Source organism: Moschus berezovskii, chromosome 1, assembly GCF_049115385.1.
Source record: "Moschus berezovskii isolate FMDL1 chromosome 1, NW_MosBer_1.0, whole genome shotgun sequence".
In the NCBI taxonomy this organism is placed as follows: Eukaryota; Metazoa; Chordata; class Mammalia; order Artiodactyla; family Moschidae; genus Moschus; species Moschus berezovskii.
In genome coordinates, this window is record NC_142460.1 from 2,551,407 (window position 1) to 2,576,459 (window position 25,053).

Below are 25,053 nucleotides of genomic sequence, written 5' to 3' on the forward strand. Positions count from 1 at the left end.
TAAAAAAACTCATTCTAAAATTCATATGGAATCTTAAGGGACTCTGAATAACCAAAAAAAAAAAAAAATCCTGAAAAAGAACAAAGCCAGAGGATTCATACTTACTGATTTCAAAACTCACTACAAAGCAACAGTAATCAAATAGAGTGGGACTGGCACAAAGGCAGATATAGAGATCAGTGGAAGGGAATACAGGATCCAAAAATAAACCCTCACACGTTCGGTCAAACCATTTTTGACAAGGGCATTAAGTCCATTCACTGGAGAAAAAATAGTCTTTTCAAGAAATGGTTCTAGAAAAATTGGATATTCACATGCATAAGAATGAAGTTAGATCCATACCTAACATCATACACAAAATTAACTCAAAGTGGATCCTAATCTAAATGTAAGACCTGTAACTATAAAACTCTTTGAAGAAAAAATAAGACAAAACTTCACAACCTTAAATTTGGCAGTCATTTCCTGGATATGACACCAATGACACAGTCAACATAAGAAAATATAAAAACTGGACTTCATGAAAATTTTAAATATTTTTCATCAAAATGCAGTATCAACAGAGAACAAAGGTAACCCAAAGAAATGTGAGGAAACATTTGAAAATCATATATCTGATAAGAGATTGATATCCAGAATGTATAGAGAACTCCTAAAACTCAATAACAACAACATCAAAAAACCTAACTCAAAAATGAGCAAAGGCCACAAATAGACATTTTTCCAAAGAAGATATACAAATGGCCAATAAGCACATGAAAATATACTCAATATAACTAACCATTAGAGAAATGCAAATCAAAACTACAGTGAGGTACCACCTTATACCTCCTAGTATAATGACCATTTATTAAAAAAAACAACATAAATATTGGTGAGACTATGAAGAACCTGGAACACTCATACACTGTTGGTGGGAACATGAACTGGTACAGCTACATGGAAATCAGTATGATGGCTCCTCAATAAATCAAAAGTAGAATTACTGTATGATCCAGTATTTCTACTGGGTCTATGCTGAAAAGAAAGCAGAATCTTGAAGAGATATTTGTAAAACCACATTCATGGAAGCATTTTTCACAATAGCTGAAAAGTGGAAGCCATTCAGGTGTTCACCGATGGATGCATGGATAAGCAAAATGTGATATACACATAGAATGGAATATCATTCACCCTTTAACAGGAAGTAAATCTGGCACTATTATGGATGAACCATGAAGACATTATGGTAAGATAAATAAGCCAGTCACAAAACAGACAAATGGTTTGTGATTTCACTTACACAAAGTACTTTAGAGATAAAAAGTAGAATGATGCTTTCCAGGGGCTGTGAGAAAGGAAGTATAGGAATTGTTGTTTAATGTGTATAGAGTTTGTTTTGCAAGATAAAGAGTTCCGAGTATGGACAGTGGTGATGGCTACACAAGGTTATGAATGTACTTAATACCATTGAACTGTATACTTTAAAGTGGTTAAGGTTATAAACGTTGTATTATGAATATTTTACCTCAATAAAAAAAATAGAAAAAAGGCTATCAAGGCATGAAGGAGCATGAAGGAAACGCAAATGCACATTACTAAGTGAAAGAAGCCAATCTGAAAAGTTTCCATTCCTGATGGTTCCAAGGATATGACATTTTGGAAAGGAGAAAACTACGGAGTCGGTAAAAAGATCAGTGGTTGCCAGGGGTTAGCAGGGAAGAAGAGATGAAGAGATGGAGCACAGAGGATCTTTAGGGCAGGGAAACTGTTCCATAATGGTCCATATGTGTTATAACACATTTATCAAAACACAAAACACATAGAACTTAGCAACAACAAGAGTGAACTCTAATGTAAACTACTGGACTTTGGGTGATACTAACATGTCAGTGTAGGTTTATCCATTATAACGAATGTAGCCCATTTGTAACAAATGCATCAAACCACAAGATACTGATGCTGAGGTAGGCTGTGCCTGTGTGAGGGTGGGGATATATAGGAACTCTGTACTTCCCACTCCGTTTTGTTGTGAACCTAAAACTGCCCTAAAAAACAAGGCATGTTAACTTGATACAGGACAATTAAGGAGATCTGGGTTTTTTTAAGTGAGTTTTGGTTATTTGTGTCTTCAAGGAATGAGTCCATATCACCTTAATCGCTTACTGCATTCCCTTTTAATATCTGTGGAATCTGGGCTAATTTCTCCTCTTCCATTCCTACTATTTTCTCTCAGAGTTGAGGCAACATCCTTCGGAAGAGCCAACCCATGTCCTGAGAATTATGAATATTTCCAACAAGCAGGTGGGGGCAGGTCCTTTTAAGGCTCTCTTTCATCTCTGTGAATCAGTGCAGCTAACTTTATGGGTTTTCCCAGGCTCAGCCTCACACCTATTTGCTTATCATTTCTCAGGGGACACTTAAGGGAGACCTTCCGTGGACAGGGGAGTTCCTCTGGCATCCTGACCCCGGACACTAGCTGCCCCACACTGCCCCCAATTCGCAGACCAGCTCTAAAACTGAGGGATCCATGGCGCTCCACTTAGGTTTCTGGCCTGGGTCCTGGAATCATTCTCGAGGTGGTGAGGTGGGCAGCTGTGAGACCCCTTCTGTTTCTCTTCCCTCCCAGGTGGGCCTGTGCTGTCCTCCTCAAGTCCAGCATCTCAACCTCCTTATGTCCTGACTTTGTTAGTTCTCTGGATCAGTCAGGTGGGAAGGTCATCCAGGCCCTCTCACCCTACACGGTTGGAGCAGCCCTCCCCCCTCCCACAACATTTCTGCTAAAAGTGCAGACCCACTGGCAGACCAAAAGGGGTGACACCAGCCACACACAGGTTGTGTTACATGGGGTCCTTAGGCCACCCACATGGAGTGGACTCAAGGGGCCAGTTGGTCCATATGTTTCAAGTGGGCAGGAACAGTTCAGGGAGCCTGAGATACCCCTCGACCATGACAGGTCTGCAGGGGGCCAGCCGTGGGCCAGGGCCTGAGCAGGCACTGACTTCCTGGAGAAGCAGGAGCCCCGCCTGGTGACCCTGCCCAGAAGAGTCAGGCCAATGCCCTTGGGGGTCTCAGTCACGTATTGCTGGGGCATCCCTGGTGACTCAGACGGTAAAGAACCTGCTTGAGTGTAGGAGATTCAGCTTCGATCCCTGAGTCAGGAAGATCCCCTGGAGAAGGGAATGGCAACCCACTCCAATATTCTTGCCTGGAGAATTCCATGGACAGAGAAGCCTGGAGGGCTACAGTCCATGGGGGTCTCAAAGAGTCGGACATGACTGAGTGACTAACACACTCGCTTATTGACAGAAATCCTCGCGGCTGGAGGAGACCAGTGTCAGGTCACAATCGTGTGTTTCCTTCCACCCCTGCACCCATCCCACCAGAGAATCACAGGAAGGGAGCAGACCAGGTGATGAAATGAGTTTATTTATCCAGGTGCCTGAGGGGGCGCTGACAGGTTGGAAGTTGAGGCCAAGTGACCCAGACAGAGGATCTGGAGGGGTAGGGGGGCAGGTGACCCAGAGAGAGCTGGAGGCAACTCCTGGGAGGCAGGAGCCCCAGGAAGCCATTAGGTCGGGGTTCCTGGGGCAGGAGTAAGAGGCCATTTGGTCAGGACAGTGGAAACATCGGGGATCCTCTCCTGAGTGAGGGCAGCCACCCAGCCCAGGTCAGGACAGATGATCGAATCACAGGTGGAACCTGAGCCCGGCTGGCCCTGGGGTGACATGCCAGGTCAGCAGCAGGGCTCCAGGGCTGAGGCAGGGATGCAGCAAGCAGGGCGGGAACATGCAGGCCGGCAGAGGAGGGACACACAGGAGGCCGGGCGGCAGTAGCTGGGCTGGCAGGAGGAGGCGGGGATGCAGCAGGCGGGGCGGCACACGGGGCGGCAGAGGAGGGACACGGAGGAGGAGGGTCTGCAGCAGGGGGAGGACTCACAGCACATGGGCCTACAGCAGACAGGTGTGCAGCAGATGGGCCTGCAGCAGACGGGCACACAGCAGGCCTGCTGGCAGGGGGAGGAAGTGCAGCAAGAGGACTGGCAGCTAGACTGCTGGCAGCATGAGGAGGTAGAACAGGGTGAGGCCTCACAGCAGACAGGTGTGCAGCAGACAGGCCTGCAGCAGACGGGCACACAGCAGGCCTGCTGGCAGGGGGAGAAGGTGCAGCAGGAGGGCTGGCAGCTAGACTGCTGACAGCACAAGGCTGGGCAGGAGCTGCTGCAGGCTGGCTGGAAGCAGGGACTGGACTTGCAGCTCACTGGGGCGCAGAGGAGGGTCAGGCGTGGGGCCGGGGTGCAGCAGCTGGGGGCACAGCAGGGGGGCTCGCAGTAGCTCTCTGGACAGTCATAGCTCAGGTCGCTGGAGCAGACGGACAGGGTGGAGGCGGCCATGGTGGAGGCGGTGGGGCTGGAGGAGGGTTTGAGTGTGTGTGAGTGTATGAGCTGTGTGTGTGAGGTGCTTGGGGATGCAGGGCTTTTATACCTGGCCCCTGGCTTGTGTTGTCCTCAAAGGAGACTCCCAGGCCCTCCCTTCCTTGTTGGGTTTGAGAGCTGGCGGCAGGAGCCCCTCATTAGTGCTGGCATAGTTTCCACAATAGTTTTCACTCATTAAACCTGTGAGCGTAAATATCCCATGTTGCAGAATGTTTTCCCATTTCATCTTTGTTTGGCTCCAAAAAAAGATATAGAAAATATCTGAGGTAAGATCCTAAAGGAAATCAACCCTGAATATTCATTGGAAGGACCTTTGCTGAAGCTGAAGCTCCAATCCTTTGGCCACCTGATTCATTAGAAAAGACCCTGATGCTGGGAAAGATTAAAGCAGGAGGAGAAGGGGACAACAGAGGATGAGTTGGTTAGAAAGCATCATCGACTCAATGGACATGAGTTTGAGCAAGCTCTGGGAGATGGTGAAGGACAGGGAAGCCTGCTGTGCTGCAGTCCACGGGGTCACGAAGAGGGGGACACAACTGAGTGACAGAATAACAGGAGCAATGCCTAGTGAGGTTCAGAGGTGATCACATCTCTAAATTGGTGAATTTAGATGTCGCAGTTCCCCTCTGTTTGAGGTACAGCACTTTTAATATTATTTTTAAACTTAGGTGTAAAGTGACACGTGCACATCTGTAAAATGCAAGTGGTCCAGGGGATGTGACCATGGAACCAGCTCAGGGTCATGCTCAGCAGGGGCTGGTGGGAGATCCTGGTACTCCCCGCCAGAGGCTGCTCTGCCAGCAGGAAGCATGGTGAGAGGGACATCCAGTCCCCTGCAGCGCAGCCAGTGTGCCTGAGAGGAGTGTTAATGGAGCGTGTCATACGTGGAGTCTGTTAGCAGATCTTCTTGGGGAGCAGCGCTCACAGGTGTCTGAGTCAGGGGCCGCGTTCATCAACCTTTCACCCAGACCCAACTGCTCACAGCACACCCTGTGCACCCCACACTTCTCAGCCAAGCAACATGCCCCTCTGGCCAGGGTTTGCCTTCCTCAAGGATGATGCCCTGAAAGACTCAGAGAGAGGGAGGGTCTCCATCTGGAGATCCCGCGTGTGAGCAGCAGAGACTCAAGGACCCGAGGCAACACCCAAAAGTAAAGCTCAGGCAAGAGTTGGTTTTCCTTGTGGATACAAGAAGATGTGGTCCCAGGGACCTGGAACAGAAAGTCAGCAAGGGCTGACTCTGGGGAAGATGGTGACATCTGAGCAGTGGTCATCACGGTGGCCCTGACCATGGCTGTGGAGTCAGATGACACTGTCTGAGCACCTGTTCTAGGCCAGGTGGTGATCTGAATACTCTACATCTGCTAAGTCACTTGATTTCACATCCACTCAGCAAGGAAGTTTCTGTAAACAGGTGAGGAAGCCCAGACACGGAGAAGTTAAGAAACCATCTCCAGGTCACACAGCCCGAAGTATCAGAACTGGGACTGGAAGCCAGCCATCTGTATGTAGGATCGAGGCTCTTACCCAGGCCTTCTCCCAGGCCGACTTCAGTGCTACACGCAGAAGGAAACATGTGTCCAGGGAAATTTACCACCTGGCAGCTGAGCTGAAAATTTACAACAGAGATGGGAAAGAGCAAAATTAACACCACAGAAAATCAACTCTGCAGTTTTCAGCACAAACACTGCTAGTTCCTCCAAACCACAGAGGTAAAGTATGCATGCTTGCTCAGGAGCTAAACTGTGTCCATCTCTTTGTCATCCCATGGACTGTAGCCCGCCAGGTTCCTCTGTCCATGGGATTCTCCGAGCAAGAATACTGGAGTGAGATGCCGCTTCTTACTCCAACAGAGTGTAGTGAAAGTTGCTCGGTCGTGTCTGACTTTTTGCGACCCCATAGATTATACAATCCATGGAATTCTCCAGGCCAGAATACTGGAGTGGGTACTCTTTCCCTTCTCCGGGGGATCTTCCCAACCCAGGGATCAAACCCAGGTCTCCCACATTGCAGGCAGTTTCTTTACCAGCTGAGCCACAAGGGAAGCCCAACAGAGGTAAAGCATAAATCCCCAAATGTGATGAGAGAAAATGTAATAGACAGACCATGTGTTTCGCTGACACCAAACATGATCGCTCAGCTGCTAACAAGTGAGAAGGATGACCTAGGATAAAACAGTAAAGGCAGGACTGAACACGAACCGCTCTGAGCCGAGTGTACCAAGGGGCATGTGTTTGCACTGGAAGGGCCTCATGAATTCAAGAGCATCGGATTTTTAGAGCTCAGCATGAACATACATTCAGTCAGTTCAGTTCAGTTCAGGAGCTCAGTCATGTCCTACTGCGACCCCATGAACCGCAGCACACCAGGCCTCCCTGTCCGTCACCAACTCCCGGAGTTCACTCAAACTCATGTCCATTGAGTCAGTGATGCCATCCACCATCTCATCCTCTGTTGTCCTCTTCCCCTGCCTTCAGTTTTTCTCAGCATCAGGGTCTTTTCAAATGAGTCAGCTCTTCACATCAGGTGACCAAAGGATTGGAGTTTCAGCTTCAGCATCAGTCCTTCCAATGAGCATTCAGGACTGATTGCCTTTAGGATCTCTTGCAGTTCAAGGGACTCTCAAGAGTCTTCTCCAACACCACAGTTCAAAAGCATCAATTCTTGGGTGCTCAGCTTTCTTCATCTTCCAACTCTCACATCCATACACAACCACTGGAAAAACAACAGCCTTGACTAGACAGACCTTTGTTGACAAAGTAATGTCTCTGCTTTTCAATATGCTGTCTAGGTTGGTCATAACTTTTCTTCTAAGGAGTAAGCGTCTTTTTATTTCATGGCTGCAGTCACCATCTGCAGTGATTTTGGAGCCCAAATAAATAAAGTCTGCCACTGTTTCCACTGTTTCTCCAACTATTTGCCATGAAGTGATGGGACCAGATGCCATGATCTTTCTTTTCTGAATGTTGAGCTTTAAGTAAATTTTTTCACTCTCCTCTTTCACTTTCATCAAGAGGCTCTTTAGTTCTTCTCCACTCTCTGCCGTAAGGGTGGTGTCATCTGAATATCTGAGGTTATTGATATTTCTCCCAGCAATCTTGATTCCAGCTTGTGCTTCAGCCAGCCCAGCATTTCTCATGATGTACTCTGCATATAAGTTAAATAAGCAGGGTGACAATATACAGCCTTGACGTACTCCTTTTCCTATTTGGAACCAGTCTGTTGTTCCACGTCCTGCATACCAGTCTCTTGCTTCCTGACCTGCATATAGGTTTCTCAAGAGGCAGGTCAGGTGGTCTGGTATTCCCATCTCTTTCAGAATTTTCCACAGTTTATTGTGATCCACACAGTCAAAGGCTTTGGCATAGTCAGTAAAGCAGAAATAGATGTTTTTCTGGAACTCTCTGGTTTTTTTGATGATCCTGTGGAAGTTGGCAATTTGATCTCTGGTTCCTCTGTCTTTTCTAAAACCATCTTGAACATCTGGTAGTTTACAGTTCATGTACTGTTGAAGCCTGGCTTGGAGAATTTTGAGCATTACTTTGCTAGCGTGTGAGACGAGCGCAATTGTGCAGTAGTTTGACTATTCTTTGGCATTGCCTTTCTTAGGGATTGGAATGAAAACTGACCTTCTCCAGTTCTGTGGCCACTGCTGAGTTTTCCAAATTGGCAGTTTTTAAATAAACCGAATGAAGGGCAGCTCCATCTCCAGGCAGGAAGAAACGGTTGACAGTCTGGTCTGGAAATGAACTATTAGCAGGTGGACCCCGGACCTCTCCCACCGAACAGTGAAAGACACAGAGCTTCTGGGGAAACACTGGGGACTAAGGCTGATTTTTTCTTTTTTTAAATTATCACATTTTTCGCCTGCATTGGCAGGCCAATTCTTTACCACGAGTGTCACCTGAGAAGCCCCTTCTATCTTTCTCAAGAGAACAGCAGTGTATTTTCACATAAGCAAGAGCTTGGAAAACACTCTACTCCTGTTTCCCTCTTGGAGAAACATTTAAAGAAACAAGACAAATGATGGGGCTCCCCTGGAGGTCCAGTGGTTAAGGATCCACCTTCCAGTGCACGGGGTGTGGGTTCAGTCCCTGGTCAGGGAGCCAAGATCCCACACGCCTCTCAGCCAGAAAAACCCAAACACAAAAAAGAAGCAGTGTGGTAACAAATTCAATAAAGACTTTAGAAATGGTCAGGTTAAAAAAGTCTTAAAAACAAGAAAGAAAGAAAGAAGACAAACGGCCAAGTGATGAAACGTACAGGAGCACGTGGGGAACTGGGCAGGTGTAAGTGAGAAGAAAAGGAGGAAAAGTCTAAACAGCCAGAGCAATGGGTTCTGTTGGTACACAAAGTCTGACCCTCCCCAGGCAGCGGCCCTGGTGAGGTTCTGATCCTTTTTAATATCAGGTGTATTGAAACGCTAAGCTTTTGGATTGTTGTTGTTGATCAGTCGCTAAGTTAAGTCCAATTGTTTGCGACCCTATGGACTGCAGCACGCCAGGCTCCTCTGTCCTCCACTGTCTCCCAGATTTTGCTCAAATTCATACCCACTGATTCGATGATGCTATCTAAGCATCTCACCCTCTGCCGCCCACTTCTCCTTTTGCTGTCAATCTTTGCCAACATTAGACTCTTTTCTAATGAGTCAGCTCTTCGCATCAGGTGAGGAAAGTATTGGAGCTTCAGGTTTAGCATCAGTCATTCCAATGAATATTTAGGCTTGATCTTGCTGTCCGAGGGACTCTCAAGAGTCTTCTCCAACACCACAGTTCAAAAGCATCAGTTCTTTGGTGCTCAGCCTTCTTTATGGTTCAACTCTCACATCCATGCATGACTACTGGAAAAACTATAGCTTTGACTAGACAGACTTTTGTTGGCAAAGTAATGTCTCTGCTTCTTAATATGCTGTCTAGGTTGGTCACAGCTTTTCTTCCAAGGAGCAAGCATCTTTTAATTTCATGACTGCACTCACCATCTGCAGTGATTTTGGAGCCCAAAAAATAAAGTCTGTCACTGTTTCCATTGTCTCCCCATCTATTTCTCATGAAATGATGGGACCAGATGCCATGATCTTAGTTTTTTGAATGTTGAGTTCCATGTCAGCTTTTCCACTCTCCTCTTTCACCCTCATCAAGAGACTCTTCTCTTCACTTTCTGCCATAAGGGTGGTATCCTTTGCATAACTGAGGCTGTTGATATTTCTCATAGCCATCTTTATTCCAGCCATCCCACCTGGCATTTCATATGATGTACTCTGCATATAAGCTAAATAAGCAGGGTGACAATATAGAGCCTTGATGCTCTTTTCCCAATTTGGAACCAGTCTGCTGCCATATATCCAGTTCTAATGATTGCTTCTTGACCCACATACAGGTTTCTCAGGAGACAGGTAAGGTGGTCTGGTATTCCCATCTCTTTAAAAATTTTGCATATATTGGGTTTAATAAAATGTAATTAAATAAACTCTACCTGTCTTTTTTCACTTTTAAATGTGGCTATTATATCCGTGGAGCTTCCCCTGTGGCTCAGCAGTAGAGAATTCGCCTGCCAACAGGAACTGCAGCAGACACAGATTTGATCCCTGGGTCAGGAAGATCCCCGGGTCAGGAAGATCCCCTGGAGGAGGGCACAGAAACCCACTCCTGTGCAAGTAACAGTCCTTAAGGTCACAAAGAATCAGACAGGTTTGAAGCAACTCAGCACACATGCATGCATATTATAATAGATACAATTATATTTGAGGCCCCCAGTCAAGGCCCTTCACACTGCCCCACAGGTGTTTGCCTACCCAGCACTGTCCCGACAAGGCCAGGGTATGTCCCTCCTCCCCATATTTCCCAAGAGGGATAGCTGCCTTAATACCTGAATTCCTGAGGGCATCGCCCAGTGAGCACCTGCCACTTCCAAATAGCCCATCCCCCTTGGCTGTCGGTCCCTGTGATGGATAGTTTCAAGTGTCAACTTGACCAGGCCACGGTGCCCAATTGTCTGGGGAAATATGTCTGGATGTCATGACACAGTTGCTTCTTGGGTGAGATCAATACTGAAATCAGCGGACTCTGAGTAAAACAGATTGCTCTACACAATGTGGGTGGGCCACACCCAAGCAGTTGAAGACCTTGAGAACAGACTGAGGTCCCCCAAGGAGAAGGAGATTCTACCAGCAGGTCATCTGTAGCTGCAACACCAACTCTTCCCAGGAAGCTCACCCTGCAGATTTGGGCCTTGCCCGCCGCCAAACTGTGAGCCAGCTCCTCAACATCAGTCTCTCTGTATATGTGCACATGTCTTATTGGTTCTTTCTCTGGAGAACCCTGACTCATACAGGCTCCCAACATCACTGCATGTGGCTTTCACCATCCGGACCTCTGCACACAGAGGGAAGCACTCACACTCACGTCCAGGGCACTAGGGAATGGCTGGCACCAGCCTGTCTGAAGCTGTTTCTGGAGTAAGCTTTACGTATTCAAGGCAGATGTTTATTAAACAGGGTCTCCTTTGTCCCTAGTGAGGCCCCGTGTTCCCAGTGTGCAAGCCTGGGGCCCGAACATGTGCCCCACTGCCACCCCATGACTCACTTCATGCAGGGGTCTACAGGTGAGCAGGATCCTCTGGACTGGAGGCTGCAGTGGACCGGTGGCCACAGGACACCCAGGCAGAGAGTAGTAGGGTGTGGTTAGCCGTGCCTGGTGATGTTACTGTCCTGGACGCAGTTCAAGGCCAGTTTCTAAACCAGCCCCACCCACTCTCCACAACAGAGGTCTTTCCCAGGGTTTGAACAGGGATGCACTCAAGGCACAGAGAGGGCATGACAGTGACTTTATTTGTTAACAGGCAGACCCCTCACCTAGGACAAAATCCATGACCAACAAGGATGGAGAGCAGTATGCTGGCTGACACTCAGGGCCTGGAGGGAACCAGGAGCCAGCCCAGGCTGCTAACAGGCAAGTCTGGGGCAGAAGGAGACCCCAGACTGGGCTCAAGGCTACAGAAATTTCAGGTGAAAGTCAGTGCTGGCTCTGGAAGGAGTTGGCAATGTGCCAGGTCAGCAACAGGGCTCTGGGGCTGAGGTTGGGATGCAGCAAGCAGGGCGGGAGCATGCGGGCCGGCAGAGCAGAGACACGCAGGAGGCCGGGCGGCAGCAGCTGGGCTGGCAGGAGGAGGTGGGCACGCAGCAGGCGGGGCGGCACACGGGACGGCAGAGGAGGGACACGGAGGAGGAGGGTCTGCAACTGACCGAGGAGCAGGGGTTGGGCTGGCAGCACAAGGAGGCTGAGCAGGGCAAGGCCTCACAGCACACGGGCCTGCAGCAGACGGGTGTGCAGCAGACAGGCCTGCAGCACACGGGCCTACAGCAGACAGGCGTGCAGCAGACAGGCCTGCAGCAGACAGGTGTGCAGCAGACAGGCCTGCAGCAGACGGGCACACAGCAGGCCTGCTGGCAGGGGGAGGAGGTGCAGCAGGAGGGCTGGCAGCTAGACTGCTGACAGCACGAGGCCGGGCAGGAGCTGCTGCAGGCTGGCTGGCAGCAAGGGCTGGACTCGCAGCTCACTGGGGCGCAGAGGAGGGTCAGGCGGGGGGCCGGGGTGCAGCAGCTGGGGGCGCAGCAGGAGGGCTCGCAGCAGCTCTCTGGACAGTCATCCACCTGCCAGGAGGAGTCGGTGCAGGAGTCATAGGACCCAGGCAGGCAGACCCGGCTGCTGTAGCTCAAGTCGCTGGAACAGTCAGACATGGTGGAGAAAGCCATTGTGGGGTTGTGGGGCTGGAGGAGGGTGAGGATGTAAGTGTGAGTGAGTGAGTGTGATGGGTGTGAGTGCCCAGAGATGCCCAGCTTTATACCCCTCCTCTGTGTTGTCTGTTGTGCTGGCAGTAGCTTGATGAAGTCTTCCTTCCTTGTTTTTGTTTAGTGTCATGCTCTGTTTTGGCAGCACTGGTCACTGTCTGTAAATACCTTTGGCTAGTGAGGCTCCTGAGTGGAGGCAGGGATATCCTGCCCATGTTTGTCTCCAGAGGAAAGATAATAGCAAAGCTTCTGATGCCTTGGCAAGGACAGTAGCAGTCAGGTGACTTTCTGAGAGCAATGGCCATCTGCTCCACTGGGGACCACAGCTGCGGTTGTAAACAAAACTAGTCCCAAGGAAGGGATGAGAGCCCATCCCAGAATCAGGGCTTTAGGGGAAGGGAGGTATGTTCAGGAGTGGACAGGTCTGGCCATGCCCCACTGGCTTGGCTGCAGGGTGTGAGCTGATAGAGCAGGCTACACTTTGTTAGCTGATACTGCTGGTTGTTGGGGGAGGTGAGGGGACCTGTGTCTACTAGGAGTGAACCCTGGGGCAGATATGAGGGGCTGTGTCCTTCTGGGGCAGAGACTGGCTCACAGAGAAGGGGTCGGATGCAGACACAGGCTAGTCCAGAGAGAATGACCACTGGAGCAATTGCCTTTTGCTGCATTGCACTTGAGCTTTTACAGAGACTGCACAAGAGTCTTAATGCTCACACCTTCCTACTCTCCTCACAGTCCAGACAGTGTCAGGGGCTCCTGCAGCCCTGGGTGCTGATTAGAACAACATCTCCTCCCTCAAGGACCCCTTCCACTGTAGGAATTCACCAGTATGAGGTCCTGGGGTCTGTCATAGTAAACGTCAGTAGGAGGACCTGATTGTCCATGAGCCTTGTACACAGACACCTGCCCAGTGTGTCTCCAGTTCTCCATCCACAGCTGTGACCTAGTGAGCACAATGGCATCCGGCCACGACCCTGTGTGTCCTCATTTTCCAGCCATTGTGTTCTTCCAAGTCTCTGAAGGGGCGGGGGCAAGGGCAGGACCATGGTGATGCCCTTGTCTGCAGGTAGCCCCCAGATTCCATGGAGGACTTGTCAGGGGCCAGTGGGCTTCTGAGTTCCAGCCTTCACTGACCTCTGATGGGTGGGGCTGGGGACTCTACTGAAGGACTGCATGGCAGTCAGACCACAATGGAGAAATATTACCTTAAAGAAATAATAGGTTAAAACTGTATAAATGTATTGAACAACTTTAACCTACACATCCACAGGACTGGAAAAGGTCAGTCTTCATTCCAATCCCAAAGAAAGGCAATGCCAAAGAATGCTCAAACTACTGCACAATTGCACTCATCTCACACGCTAGTAAAGTCATGCTCAAAATTCTCCAAGCTAGGCTTCAGCAATATGTGAACCGTGAACTCCCAGATGTTCAAGATGGTTTTAGAAAAGCCAGAGGCACCAGAGATCAAATTGCCAACATCCGTTGGATCATGGAGAAAGCAAGAGAGTTCCAGAAAAATATCTATTTCTGCTTCATTGACTATGCCAAAGCCTTTGACTGTGTGGATCACAATAAACTGTGGAAAATTCTGAAAGAGATGGGAATACCAGACCATCTGACCTGCCTCTTGAGAAACCTGTATGCAGATCAGGAAGCAACAGTCAGAACTGTACATGGAACAACAGACTGGTTCCAAATAGGAAAAGGAGTACGTCGAGGCTGTATATTGTCACCCTGCTTATTTAACTTATATGCAGAGTACATCATGAGGAATGCTGGGCTGGAAGAAGCACAAGCTGGACTCAAGAATGCTGGGAGAAATATCAATAACCTCAGATATGCAGATGACATTACCCTTATGGCAGAAAGTGAAGAGGAACTCAAAAGCCTCTTGATGAAAGTGAAAGAGGAGAGTGAAAAGGTTGGCTTGAAGCTCAACATTCAGAAAACAAAGATCATGGCATCTGGTCCCATCACTTCATGGGAAATAGATGGAAAAACAGTGGAAACAGTGTCAGACTTTATTTTTTTGGGCTCCAAAATCACTGCAGATGCTGATTGCAGCCATGAAATTAAAAGACGCTTACTCCTTGGAAGGAAAGTTATGACCAACCTTGATAGTATATTAAAAAGCAGAGACATTACTTTGCCAACCATGGTCCGTCTAGTCAAGGCTATGGTTTTTCCCGTGGTCATGTATGGATGTGAGAGTTGGACTGTGAAGAAAGCTGACTGCCGAAGAATTGATGCTTTTGAATGGTGGTGTTGGAGAAGACTCCTGAGAGTCCCTTGGACTGCAAGGAAATCCAACCAGTCCATTCTGGAGGAGATCAATCCTGGGTGTTCATTGGAAGGACTGATGCTAAAGCTGAAACTCCAATACTTTGGCCACCTCATGCGACGAGTTGACTCACTGGAAAAGACTCTGATGCTGGGAAAGGTTGAGGGTGGGAGGAGAAGGGGACGACCGAGAATGAGATGGCTGGATGGCATCACCGACTCAATGGACATGAGTTTGAGTGAACTCCGGGAGTTGGTGATGGACAGGGAGGCCTGGCGTGCTGATTCATGGGGTCGCGGAGAGTCGAACACGACTGAGTGACTGAACTGAACTGAACTGAACTGAACCTACACATCCAGGAGGTTGATAAGATACACACATAAGAGTCGCAAACAGACACATCCTAGTAAATACACTTAAAGTCAAAAACATGGAGAAAATCTCAAAAGCAGGAGAAAAATGCTGAGTCACTCACAAGGGAATCCCAGTAAGACTTACAGCTGACTTCCCATAGGAAACAATGGAGACCAGAGTCAATGGGACCATGTATTCTCAAATTGCTCAAAGTATAAACTGTCAATCAATAATCCTATATACACTCTTCTACATAAATCACAGCAAGAACCTCTATGACCTACCTCCCAGAGTAATGGAAATAAAAGCAAAAATAAACAAATGGGACCTAATTAAACTTAAAAGCTTTTGCACAACAAAGGAAACTCTAAGTAAGGTGAAAAGACAGCCTTCAGAATGGGAGAAAATAATAGAAAATGAAGCAACTGACAAATAATTAATCTCAAAAATATACAAGCAACTTCTGCAGCTCAATTCCAGAAAAATAAACGACCCAATCAAAAAATGGGTCAAAGAACTAAACAGAGATTTCTCCAAAGAAGACATACAGATGGCTAACAAACACATGAAAAGATGCCCAACAGCACTCATTATCAGAGAAATGCAAATCAAAACCACAATGAGGTACCATCTCACGCCAGTCAGAATGGCTGCCATTCAAAACTCCACAAACAATAAATTCTGGAGAGGGTGTGGATGAAAGGGAACCCTCTTAAACTGTTGGTGGGAATGCAAACTAGTATAGCCACTATGGAGAAGAGTGTGGAAATTCCTTAAAAAACTGGAAACAGAACTGCCATATGACCCAGTAATCCCACTGCCGGGCATACACACTGAGGAAACCAGAATTGAAAGAGACACGTGTATCCCAATGTTCATCACAGCACTGTTTATAATAGCCAGGACACGGAGGCAACCTAGATGTCCATCAGCAGATGAATGGATAAGAAAGCTTTGGTACATATACACAATGAAATATTACTCAGCCATTAAAAAGAGTACATTTGAATCAGTTCTAATGAGGTGGATGAAACTGGAGCCTATTATACAGAGTGAAGTAAGTCAGAAAGAAAAACATCAATACAGTATACTTATGAATATATATGGAGTTTAGAAAGATGGTAAGGATAACCCTATAAGTGGAACAGTGAAGGAGATACAGATGTATAGACAGTCTGTTGGACTCTGGGAGAGGGAGAGGGTGGGATGATCTGAGAGAATAGCATTGAAACATGTATATTATCCCATGTGAAACAGATCGCCAGTCCAGGTTCGATGCATGAGACAGGGTGCTCAGGGCTGGTGCACTGGGATGACCCTGAGGGATGGGATGGGGAGGGAGGTGGGAGAGGGGTTCAGAATGGGGGACACATGTACACCCGTGGCTGATTCATGTCAATGTGTGGCAAAAACCACCACAATATTGTAAAGCAATTAACCTCCAAGTAAAATAAATAAATTAAAAAAATAATCCTATATACAACAAGCCATTTTTAATACATGGAGGAAAAATATATTCTCAGATAAAAATAGAGAGAATTTGTTATTAGTTGATTCATCTTATAAAACATATTAAAGAAGCCAGTAACCAGGAATTTTAATCCACAGGAAAAAACAAAAAGCACCAGTAAAGATAACTACGTAATTACAAAAAAAAAATACAAATTCATTTTTCTTGTTTCTTCTCTTAATTGATTTAACACAATTTAAAATAATATATGTATAAAGCATTGTATAAAAACAATATGTATGCAATGTATTGTTGGGCATACAGTTCATAGAAATGTAATATATTTGACAACCACAGCACAAAGGAGGTACATGGGAGCACAGCTATATTGGGCAAAGGAAATGACTTTGATGATGACTCAGATCCACAGGAAAAAGTGAAGAGAGCCAGAGACAATAAAAAGGTTAGCATAAAACAAGCCTTAAATATATATTGCTTTCCTTTCTTCTCTAAGCTTCTTAAAAAATCACAAAAGTATGATAAGTAGTAATTATAACCACACATCATTTGATTTAAAAATTTTAAGGTATAATATTGTAATAGCAAGACCACAGAAAAGATAAGGAATAGAGATATATAAAATGGAGCAATGTTTTCATACATCACTGGAATTGAGTCAGTACAAATCAGAAGTTGATTCTGATACTTAAATAAATATATGGTAGGCCCTAGAGCAAACACTAAGGGGAAATTTTAAAAATAGGGTAAAAAGTCATTAAAGAAATAGAATACTATATTGGAAAATATTTACTAAAAGTAAAAGAAAAACAGTAAAGGAGGATTGTTGTTGTTGTTGTTTAGTCACAAAGTTGCATCCAACTCTTTTGCAACCCCATGGACTGTAGACCACCAGGCTCCTCTGTCCATGTGATTTTCCAGACAAGAATACTGGAGTTGGTTGCCATTTCCTTCTCCAGGGGATCTTCCTGACCCAGGGATTGCACCTGCCTCTCCTGCAGTGACAGGCAGAACTCTTTATCACTGAGCCACCTGGGAAGCCCAAAGAGGAACTCAATTATGAAAATTATGACGTGAAGTAAGGAACAAAAAAGTGAAATAGCATGTGTAAAGCCAACCACAGTTAATGCTCATTATTATGTTGTAGAAAGTCACCGCAAACACTGGAACTTTGCTTCTAGGGGAAACAAAGATTTTGGTTCCTGTGGGCCTCTGGTCTCATTTTCATCAACTAATCAATATATAATTGTGTGCCTCTGTGTCAGCAACGAAGACAGCACAACCAAAAAAATTTTTTAAGCTTTTTAAAAAAACTTTTTTAAAAAAGCTAATTCTATAAAGCTCTTAGAGAAAACTTTGGGATAAATCTTCATGTCCTCAGATTTGGCATTGGATTCTAAATATGGCTTTAAAAGTATAAGCAAGAAAAAAATAGGTAAATATGACATTATCACAATTAAAATGTCTTGTACTTCAAAGGAGACCATCAAGAAAGTGAAAATACAATCCATAGAATGGGAGAAAATATTTGAAAATCCTATATAGCACAAGGAACTTATATCTAGAATATATAAAGAACTCTCATAACACAATTTAAAAGGCAAATAATCCAATTAAAAACTAGGCAGAGGGACTTGAACAGACATTCCTCCAAAGAAGAGACATAAATGGCCCGTATGCACATGAAAAAATACACACCATCACTACTCATCAGGGGAATGAAATCAAAGCCACAGCGAGATACTGCTTCATGCCCACAAAGGTCACTAAAATAATGAAGCCAGGTAACAACAAGGGCTGGGGAGGATGTGGAGAAACTGCAACCTTCACCCAGTGCTGGGGGGGTGTCAGATGGTGCAGAGACTGTGGCAGACAGTCTGGCCGTTTCTAAAATGTTCACCCACTGATGGAAGAGCCATCAACTCCACTCCTAAGAATATACCCAAGAGAGATGAAAATCCATCCCCCTGCAAAAATGGGCACATGACTGTTTACAGTAGCATTATTCATAATATCCAGAAGATAGCAACAAGCCAAACGTCTGTCGATGATGGATGGGGTGATCAAAATGTGGCATATCCTCACAGTAATCTATGGCGTGGCCACAAAAAGGGAAGAAGCACTGACACACGCCACCACACGGGTGAACCTTGAGCACTTCCTACATAAGCCAGTTACGAGGACCGCGTGTTATACGATTCCAGGGCCAAGAAATGTCCACGCAAACCCAAAGATAATGTAAAGTCAGTGGGTTGCTGCTAGGGCTGGGGGTGTGGAGTGTGGGGTGAAGGGTGGGAGCCAACGGGCTAAGGGCTTCCTTCTGAGGTAACAGGCTGTGGTGAGGGTTGCACTTGGAGGTTGTCTGCACCCAACGCCCCTGACATGTGTACCTCAGATATCTGAATCACAGCTCAACAAACCTGTTTTTATTTTTTTTATTTTTATTTTTTTAATAATAAAGTGACAAATTTTATTATGAACTGAGAAGACACCTGGCTTTTATTTTTCTTAGAATAGATTTATCACTTGATTCTTTAGGAATAATCTTTATGATAATTAATAAGAAGCACTTAATATATAGCTCTTTAGAGAAAATTAACATTTTAACAGTGAGATTAATCAATGACAATGAAACTGTTTCTTCCTTAGGAAAACTAAACACTCACTATACAATAAGAGCAATGACTAGAAATCTTATATGATATTCTATTAGGAAGAGGGCTGATCTTTAATAATTTAATTTCTCAAGAAAATTAACAATCACTATTACTTCCATACCAAAAATGATATATAATTTTCAGGAAAGAGTACATGTATGAGGATTTTAAACTTTTTCCTAATCACTTCTCATTTTAAAAATATAATAATTTACAGATCTATTAGAGATTATAATTTTCAGGAAATATATACAAGAAATTCATGTTAAATAACAACAGTGAACCGTGAAGGCATGAGCTTTTGTCACTTTATTGTTAATCAATGAATGTTATCCAAAAGTAGAGTTGTAATGTAACTTAATTGTACAGCACAAAATTACGCTAATGGGAGAAAGCCTGTTGGAATTTACCAAATACTCATTAATACAGTTTTACATCACTATATGAACATGTGCTTCTCAATTGCTAATAATAAAAGTTATAATTGGTTTAATGAAAACCCATATTGCAAATAGTTGTTCCTGTTTTAGAAAAATTCACACAGCTTTAAAAATGGATTAATTCCATTTTAATCCTAATCTACAAATAGATGATAAACAGCAAATATAACTGGTAATTTTTCAACACTGATATCAAACTGAAGTAGGAATGGTAGTGCACACAATTCAAAATAAAGCAAATTAATAAAAATCCAACAGAAATCCAAATTCTCACCTATTATGGCAATTGTTTAATGCTTTGAAGTGAACACACGCTTTAAACCATGAATAGCAGGGCTCACCATCTAGTCCTCTCGTGTGCCACAAGGAGAAACATCCTCTTCCACAGTGTTTTGAAGGATGTGCACAACCACTGTACAACAGTCGCCTCAAGGTTAACCAGTTATCATTTGTCCTACTAAATCCAAAAAATATATTAAATGCGGCCTTTCCTTTTCATAATGTCTGCCCAGATTAATCCTTTTAAAGTCAGCAAAATCAAAAAAGCACAAGAGATACTTTCAGACACAACTTAAATCTATTGTGCATGAAAAATGTCTAACGAAATGGCAATTTTAATAGATAAATGTAAATTTGAACACATAATGCCAGATGGAAAGTAGCTGAACCACACAGAGAAAACAAGGCTTTCCTTATATCCAAATCTAGATGTTTTACAGTGAAGGAAATGTTAGACAAACCTGTTTTTAAACAGTTACTGAGAATCACAGGAAATAAAGAGATGGAGTCAATTTTCTGGGAGACCCGTGGATTGGATCTTGTTCAAGAAAGTAGCTGACATGACAAAGACTTTTACCTGAGAACTGGAATTACATAAAACAGAAGACAATGGGAATTACAGTACTGAAAACGCAATGGCTGGAGCTGAAAACTCAGCAGTTGGGTTTGCAGGTGGATTGCACGGAATGAAAGCAGAGAGGATGCACGAGCAGAAGTCCCTGGGGAGTATCAGGATGGAATCACAGGTGACAGAAAACCCACAGCGAGAGTCTCGGTTATGGAAGGATGGAGCTTTCCAGGTGGCTCAGTGGTAAAGCATCCACCTGCCAATGTAGGAGACACAGGAGACATGGGTTCAATCCCTGGGTCGGGAAGTTCTCCTGGAGGAGGAAATGGCAACCCACTCCAGTATTCTTCCCTGGAAAATTCCATGGACAGAGGAGCCTGGTGGGCTACAGTCCATGGAGTTGCAAAGAGTCGGACACAACTGAGCCCGCGTGGACTCTGCTATGAGAAAATGGAGAATCCTGACTTGGAACGTTAAGGATGGGTTGCATGCCTAGCAAGTGCCTCTCCTGGACCCTGAGGAACCTTCCAGAGCACTCCCGTCCTGGCAGGAGAGGGTGGGGGTGTTAGCTAGATCTGAGGTGGATGGGACTGCAAATCACAGGTAAGCAGACCCCAGAAGGGTATGTTTTGTTATTTTGTTCACATTTCCTGCCATAGGATGTCAAAGTAAAACCTGCAGCAGCATCCCTTGCCTTTGACAGCTCAGCACACCAGAAAGTTACAGTTGCTGTACAGACCTCTGGAGACGGTCATAGAGGCTCTGCCTGCACACTCACAGCAATGGGCACCTCAGTACCTACCAAGGCCGGCCACTCTTGACCTCTTGATGGGCCAGTCGTGGCCTCTGCACACTCCGGCATTGGGAACACACAAAGGCACAGGGGTCATTCTACAGGTAGAGCAGGAGGAGTCACTGACCTTAGGGGGGAGGCTGGGGACTTTCAAGGTCACAACAATGGAAAATTCCTCCGGGAAGAGGTCACATCTGAAGAAAATCCTCGAGGCAGGGAAGCTCAGGGCATGGGGCGCGGCGGCTGAGAGCTGGAGTCCTCGTGCGCCTTGGACCTGCATCACCCTTACCCCGACTGCAGAGCCATCGGGAGGGATCGCCTCTGCCAGCACATCCAGGGGCCGCAGGTCTGTGTCAAGGAAATCATAGGTGGGTTACAGAGTGCCTGGGTGTGACTTCAGCATCTTCACAAGAGCCCTCAAGCTGCGTGTCACAACTTCCCTCTAACCAGTGAGCAGACAGGGGCATGGAGAGCTTACAACCCAATGCGTCTGCCGTGACCTCTCCTCCCCACGCCTCCACCCTGTCCTCCGACTGCCAGGCGCTGTGCTGGGCCTGCTGGAGGTCAAGGAAGTCCCCGCCTCGCCCCAGGTGCAGGAGACAGGCTCCCATGTGGGAAGCATCCGGGTCTGGACGTGGCAGGTACCGCATCTGTGCCCCGCAGAGCCGTCTGTGAGGTTCCCTGTGCTGCTGGAGAGCGGGCACCTGACAAGACCTGGACTCACTCTGGCCTGGACACTGCTTCCTCCACACACTGTAGAGGAGCAGGCAGGCTCCTGTTCTGAAGTTCAAGGTCATCAGACAAAATACACCCAAGGCCAGATGGTACGAAAGGATGGAGGGGAGCCGGGTGAGTATCTGTGACTAGCGGTGGGGGTCGTGTCAACCCCACTACCTCCTGGCCCCACATTGGTAGGGAAGGACTGGCTCAGGGCAGTGCCCATGGCTGCCCCTTGGACCCTTCCAGATTTGGCCACCATGTGTCAGGCTGTGGCTGGGATAAGAGATAGGCAAATGAAAAGCCACTCCCCAGAGCTGTCTCCCTTGGGGCCTGGAGGTCCTGCTAGGAGGCCTGAGCCTGACATGGAGCTAGCGGTCAGGGCACTATGGGAATGGGTCAGCAAGTCAGCAGGGCTGCGGCCATGAGAGCAAAGGACACACCTAGTGCACACCCCACCCACCCCAAGGCTGCCCCTGCCCTGCACGGCCCCAAAGGGTTACCAGAGAGGGCTTTGTGGAGGCTCCCAGGGGCGGGATGTCACAAACGGGGTGGATGAGGCAGAAGACAAGGAGCGTGTTTTCTCCATTAAATTCAGGGGATTTAGGAAGGGAAGTTCAGTTCAGTTCAGTCACTCAGTCATGTCCGACTCTTTGCGACCCCATGAATCACAGCACGCCAGGCCTCCTGTCCATCACCAACTCCCGGAGTCCACCCAAACCCATGTCCATTGAGTCGGTGATGCCATCCAACCATCTCATCCTCTGTCGTCCCCTTCTTCTCTTGCCCTCAATCTTTCCCAGCATCAGGGTCTTTTCAAATGAGTGCTCTTCACATCAGGTGGCCAAAGTATTGCAGTTTCAGCTTCAACATCAGTCCTTCCAATGAACACTCATGACTGATCTCCTTTAGGATGGACTGGTTGGATCTCCTTGCAGTCCAAGGGACTCTCAAGAGTCTTCTCCAACACCACAGTTCAAAAGCATCAATTCTTCTGCACTCAGCTTTCTTTATAGTCCAACTGTCACATCCATACATGACCACTGAAAAAAGGTCTCTCCAAACCAGTTCAGAGGAAAAATATTGAGTCCAGAGAAGAGAGGAGTGAAGTGAAGTGAAAGTCACTCAGTTGTGTCTGCCTCTTTGCCACCCCATGAACTATACAGTCCATGGAATTCTCCAGGTCAGAATACTGGAGTGGGTAGCCTTTCCCTTCTCCAGGGGATCTTCCCAACCCAGGGATCAAACCCAGGTCCTCCACATTGCAGATGGATTCTTTACCAGCTAAGCCACAAGGGAAGCCCAAGAATACTGGAGTGGGTAGCCTATCCCTTCTCCAGCAGGCCTTCCCAACCCAGGAATTGAACCAGGGTCTCCTGCATTGCAGGCCACAGCCACTCAAAGTCAGAGCATGAAACATGGAAGGTCAGCGGTGAGAGGGACCAGAACAGACCGGGGTGGGCGGGGCGAGGGGCGAGGTCCAAAGAACAGGGGGATTCTACCCAGAAGGCAGGAAATTCTTACAGGGAAAGTGGGTGGCCTCAACAGGCAAGGAACTCGGGCTCTTAAAATCAGACCACACTGTCCCACCCCCAGTGCTCAACAAGTTTCAGAGTTAAGGGCCATCAAGCCTGGGGCACAGCCAGGGATGCTGACGTCCTCCTGGAGAGGGCCAAGGGGCATCCTCGTGTGCCTGGAGGCACCCACCGGGTGTGGACGTGCCCAAGGGTGCAAGGACTGAGGGCAGGCTGGACACCAATTTGAGGCTCACGCCAGCTGGGCAGCAGCGCTTGGGACCCAGGGATGTGGTGGCCTGAGCAGGGTCTGGGAGGACAGACAGGCAAGACCCTCTGGGGGATGTGGTGAGGGAGGGATGGATGCTGCTCCGTGATGGGAGGGCAGATCACAATCGTCATTTCCACCACTGAACATGAGAAGCGGCACATGGTGGGGGGCTTCGCTTTGGAAAGCACGCATGCTGCAAACTACACTACTCATGGCTTGGGCTCTGATGTACCCGAACGTCGAGGTCAGGAACATTAGCTGTGTGTGTCAGAGGCAGGGTTCCCAGACAGATGCCAGGGTCGGAGGTGGAGGGGAGTCTGTTTTGGGAGCCAGATCCTGACCCCAGCCTTGGGCTGCCCAGGTGAGGGGTGAGATTGTACCTGGGCAGGGCCCCTGGAGAGCCTGGGGCTGTAAGTGAACACTGCTCACCCTAAATTCACCCCCAAAATGAGAGACACAGGATACATGGGCCCTGCCTGGCAGTGGGCCCACTGTCAAGGTTTTAACTGTGGCCCCACAGGGGTCCAGCCCCTCCTTCAGGAAATATGGGCCCTCCACCAGGCAGGCCGCCCAGCTGCCAAGACATGACTTGACCTGGCCAAGCCCCAGGCAGGGCAACTTGGGAGACCTGGATTCCACTAATCCCACCTCAAGCCTCTCCCTCCATTGTTAACTGAGGCAGCCTCTTCCTGCCTCCCCCCACCACCACTCTACTACCCACCACGCAGCCCGAGCAGCCTCTGCCCTGGCAGGCCTCTGTCCACACAGGCTCTCTCTCTCTGCGCCTCGTCCACACCCTGCCCTGCAGAGGGTTCTGCAGGTTAAAGAGACGGTGCGTTCATCTTCCTGGGGAAGTCCCGCTGATGCAGGAACCACTGAGTGACTGATTTCATAAAGGTCAGAGTTCACAAAGGACATCTGGACACGCAGTGATGGAGTCCAGCAAGATAACTCTAATAGATGTGGCTTGGTCACCAGCACCTCCTGGGAGGCTGGACACGCAGACAGACGATGGCCAAGCCATAGACACGTGGCCAGAGAGGTCTGCCCTACAACCTTTGCAGTGACCAGCCTGGAAGCCGGCCCACAGCCTTTGCACTGTTGCCCAGAACGTGGTCAGTGACCAGCAGCTTCCCTAACATTTGTCCCCATGTTCAGTTCAGGGCCACACGGAGAAAACCAGACCTGCTCTTTGACCAGGGCACATGGGCACAGCTCTGGTCCACCCTGCTTCCCACGCCAAGAGCCTCCATCAGACCACACCCAGGCCTTTCTGTCCACTCCAGGCTGTGCCCGAGCCTCTGCCAAACCCGGGTGACGGTGGCAGACTGCCTGCTGGAGCCAGGGATAGACGGGCTTGTTCTCCTTTGGGTGGTCTTGGTCCATTCCACAAAAGCTCCTTGAAATGCCAGTTTCTAAAATAAACAGGTGTCCCCAGGTGCTCATAATTTAGCAGAGAGGATGTAGCAGCTGCAAAGAGATGAACTCAAAGCTGGCTACACATAGGT

The 25,053-nt window shown here is 47.4% G+C and overlaps 2 protein-coding genes across 5 annotated transcripts in view; both read right to left on the reverse strand.

The window, feature by feature from the left end:
• Positions 1 to 25,053, reverse strand: part of TSPEAR (thrombospondin type laminin G domain and EAR repeats) — a 98,439-nt gene that overhangs the window by 42,135 nt on the left and 31,251 nt on the right. Inside the window, exon 3 of the mRNA XM_088834813.1 lies at positions 21,171 to 21,391. Coding sequence (XP_088690939.1) covers positions 21,171 to 21,323 — 153 coding nt within the window. The 5' untranslated portion in view covers positions 21,324 to 21,391. The remainder of the gene's footprint in view (positions 1 to 21,170; positions 21,392 to 25,053) is intronic.
• Positions 3,410 to 12,701, reverse strand: LOC129548532 (uncharacterized). 4 transcript variants are annotated; one of them, XM_055415050.2, is made up of 3 exons: positions 11,648 to 12,701; positions 11,510 to 11,566; positions 3,410 to 4,239 (listed from the first exon to the last, which is right to left on the reverse strand). In XM_055415050.2, the coding sequence occupies exons 1-3, from the start codon at positions 12,162 to 12,164 to the stop codon at positions 3,716 to 3,718; spliced, it is 1,098 nt and encodes a 365-aa protein (XP_055271025.2). In that variant the 5' UTR covers positions 12,165 to 12,701; the 3' UTR covers positions 3,410 to 3,715. The 4 variants fall into 4 exon arrangements, with proteins under 4 accessions (XP_055271025.2, XP_088690923.1, XP_088690925.1 ...); XM_088834797.1 differs by lacking the exon at positions 3,410 to 4,239 and having other exon boundaries at positions 11,463 to 12,062; positions 12,111 to 12,701; XM_088834799.1 differs by lacking the exon at positions 3,410 to 4,239 and having other exon boundaries at positions 11,463 to 11,766; positions 11,827 to 12,701.

What these genes read in the sequence shown, in the direction of transcription:
- LOC129548532 (XM_055415050.2), bottom strand. Translation starts at nt 12,164, where the DNA reads ATGGCTTTCTCCACCATGTCTGACTGTTCCAGCGACTTGAGCTACAGC. An exon ending in CCCCTGCTCCTCGGTCAGTT is followed by an intron (nt 11,567 to 11,647) that starts GCAGACCCTCCT and finishes CCTCCTGCCAGC; the next exon opens with CCAGCTGCTGCCGCCCGGCC. An exon ending in CTGCCGGCCCGCATGCTCCC is followed by an intron (nt 4,240 to 11,509) that starts GCCCTGCTTGCT and finishes TCTGCGCCCCAG; the next exon opens with TGAGCTGCAAGTCCAGTCCC.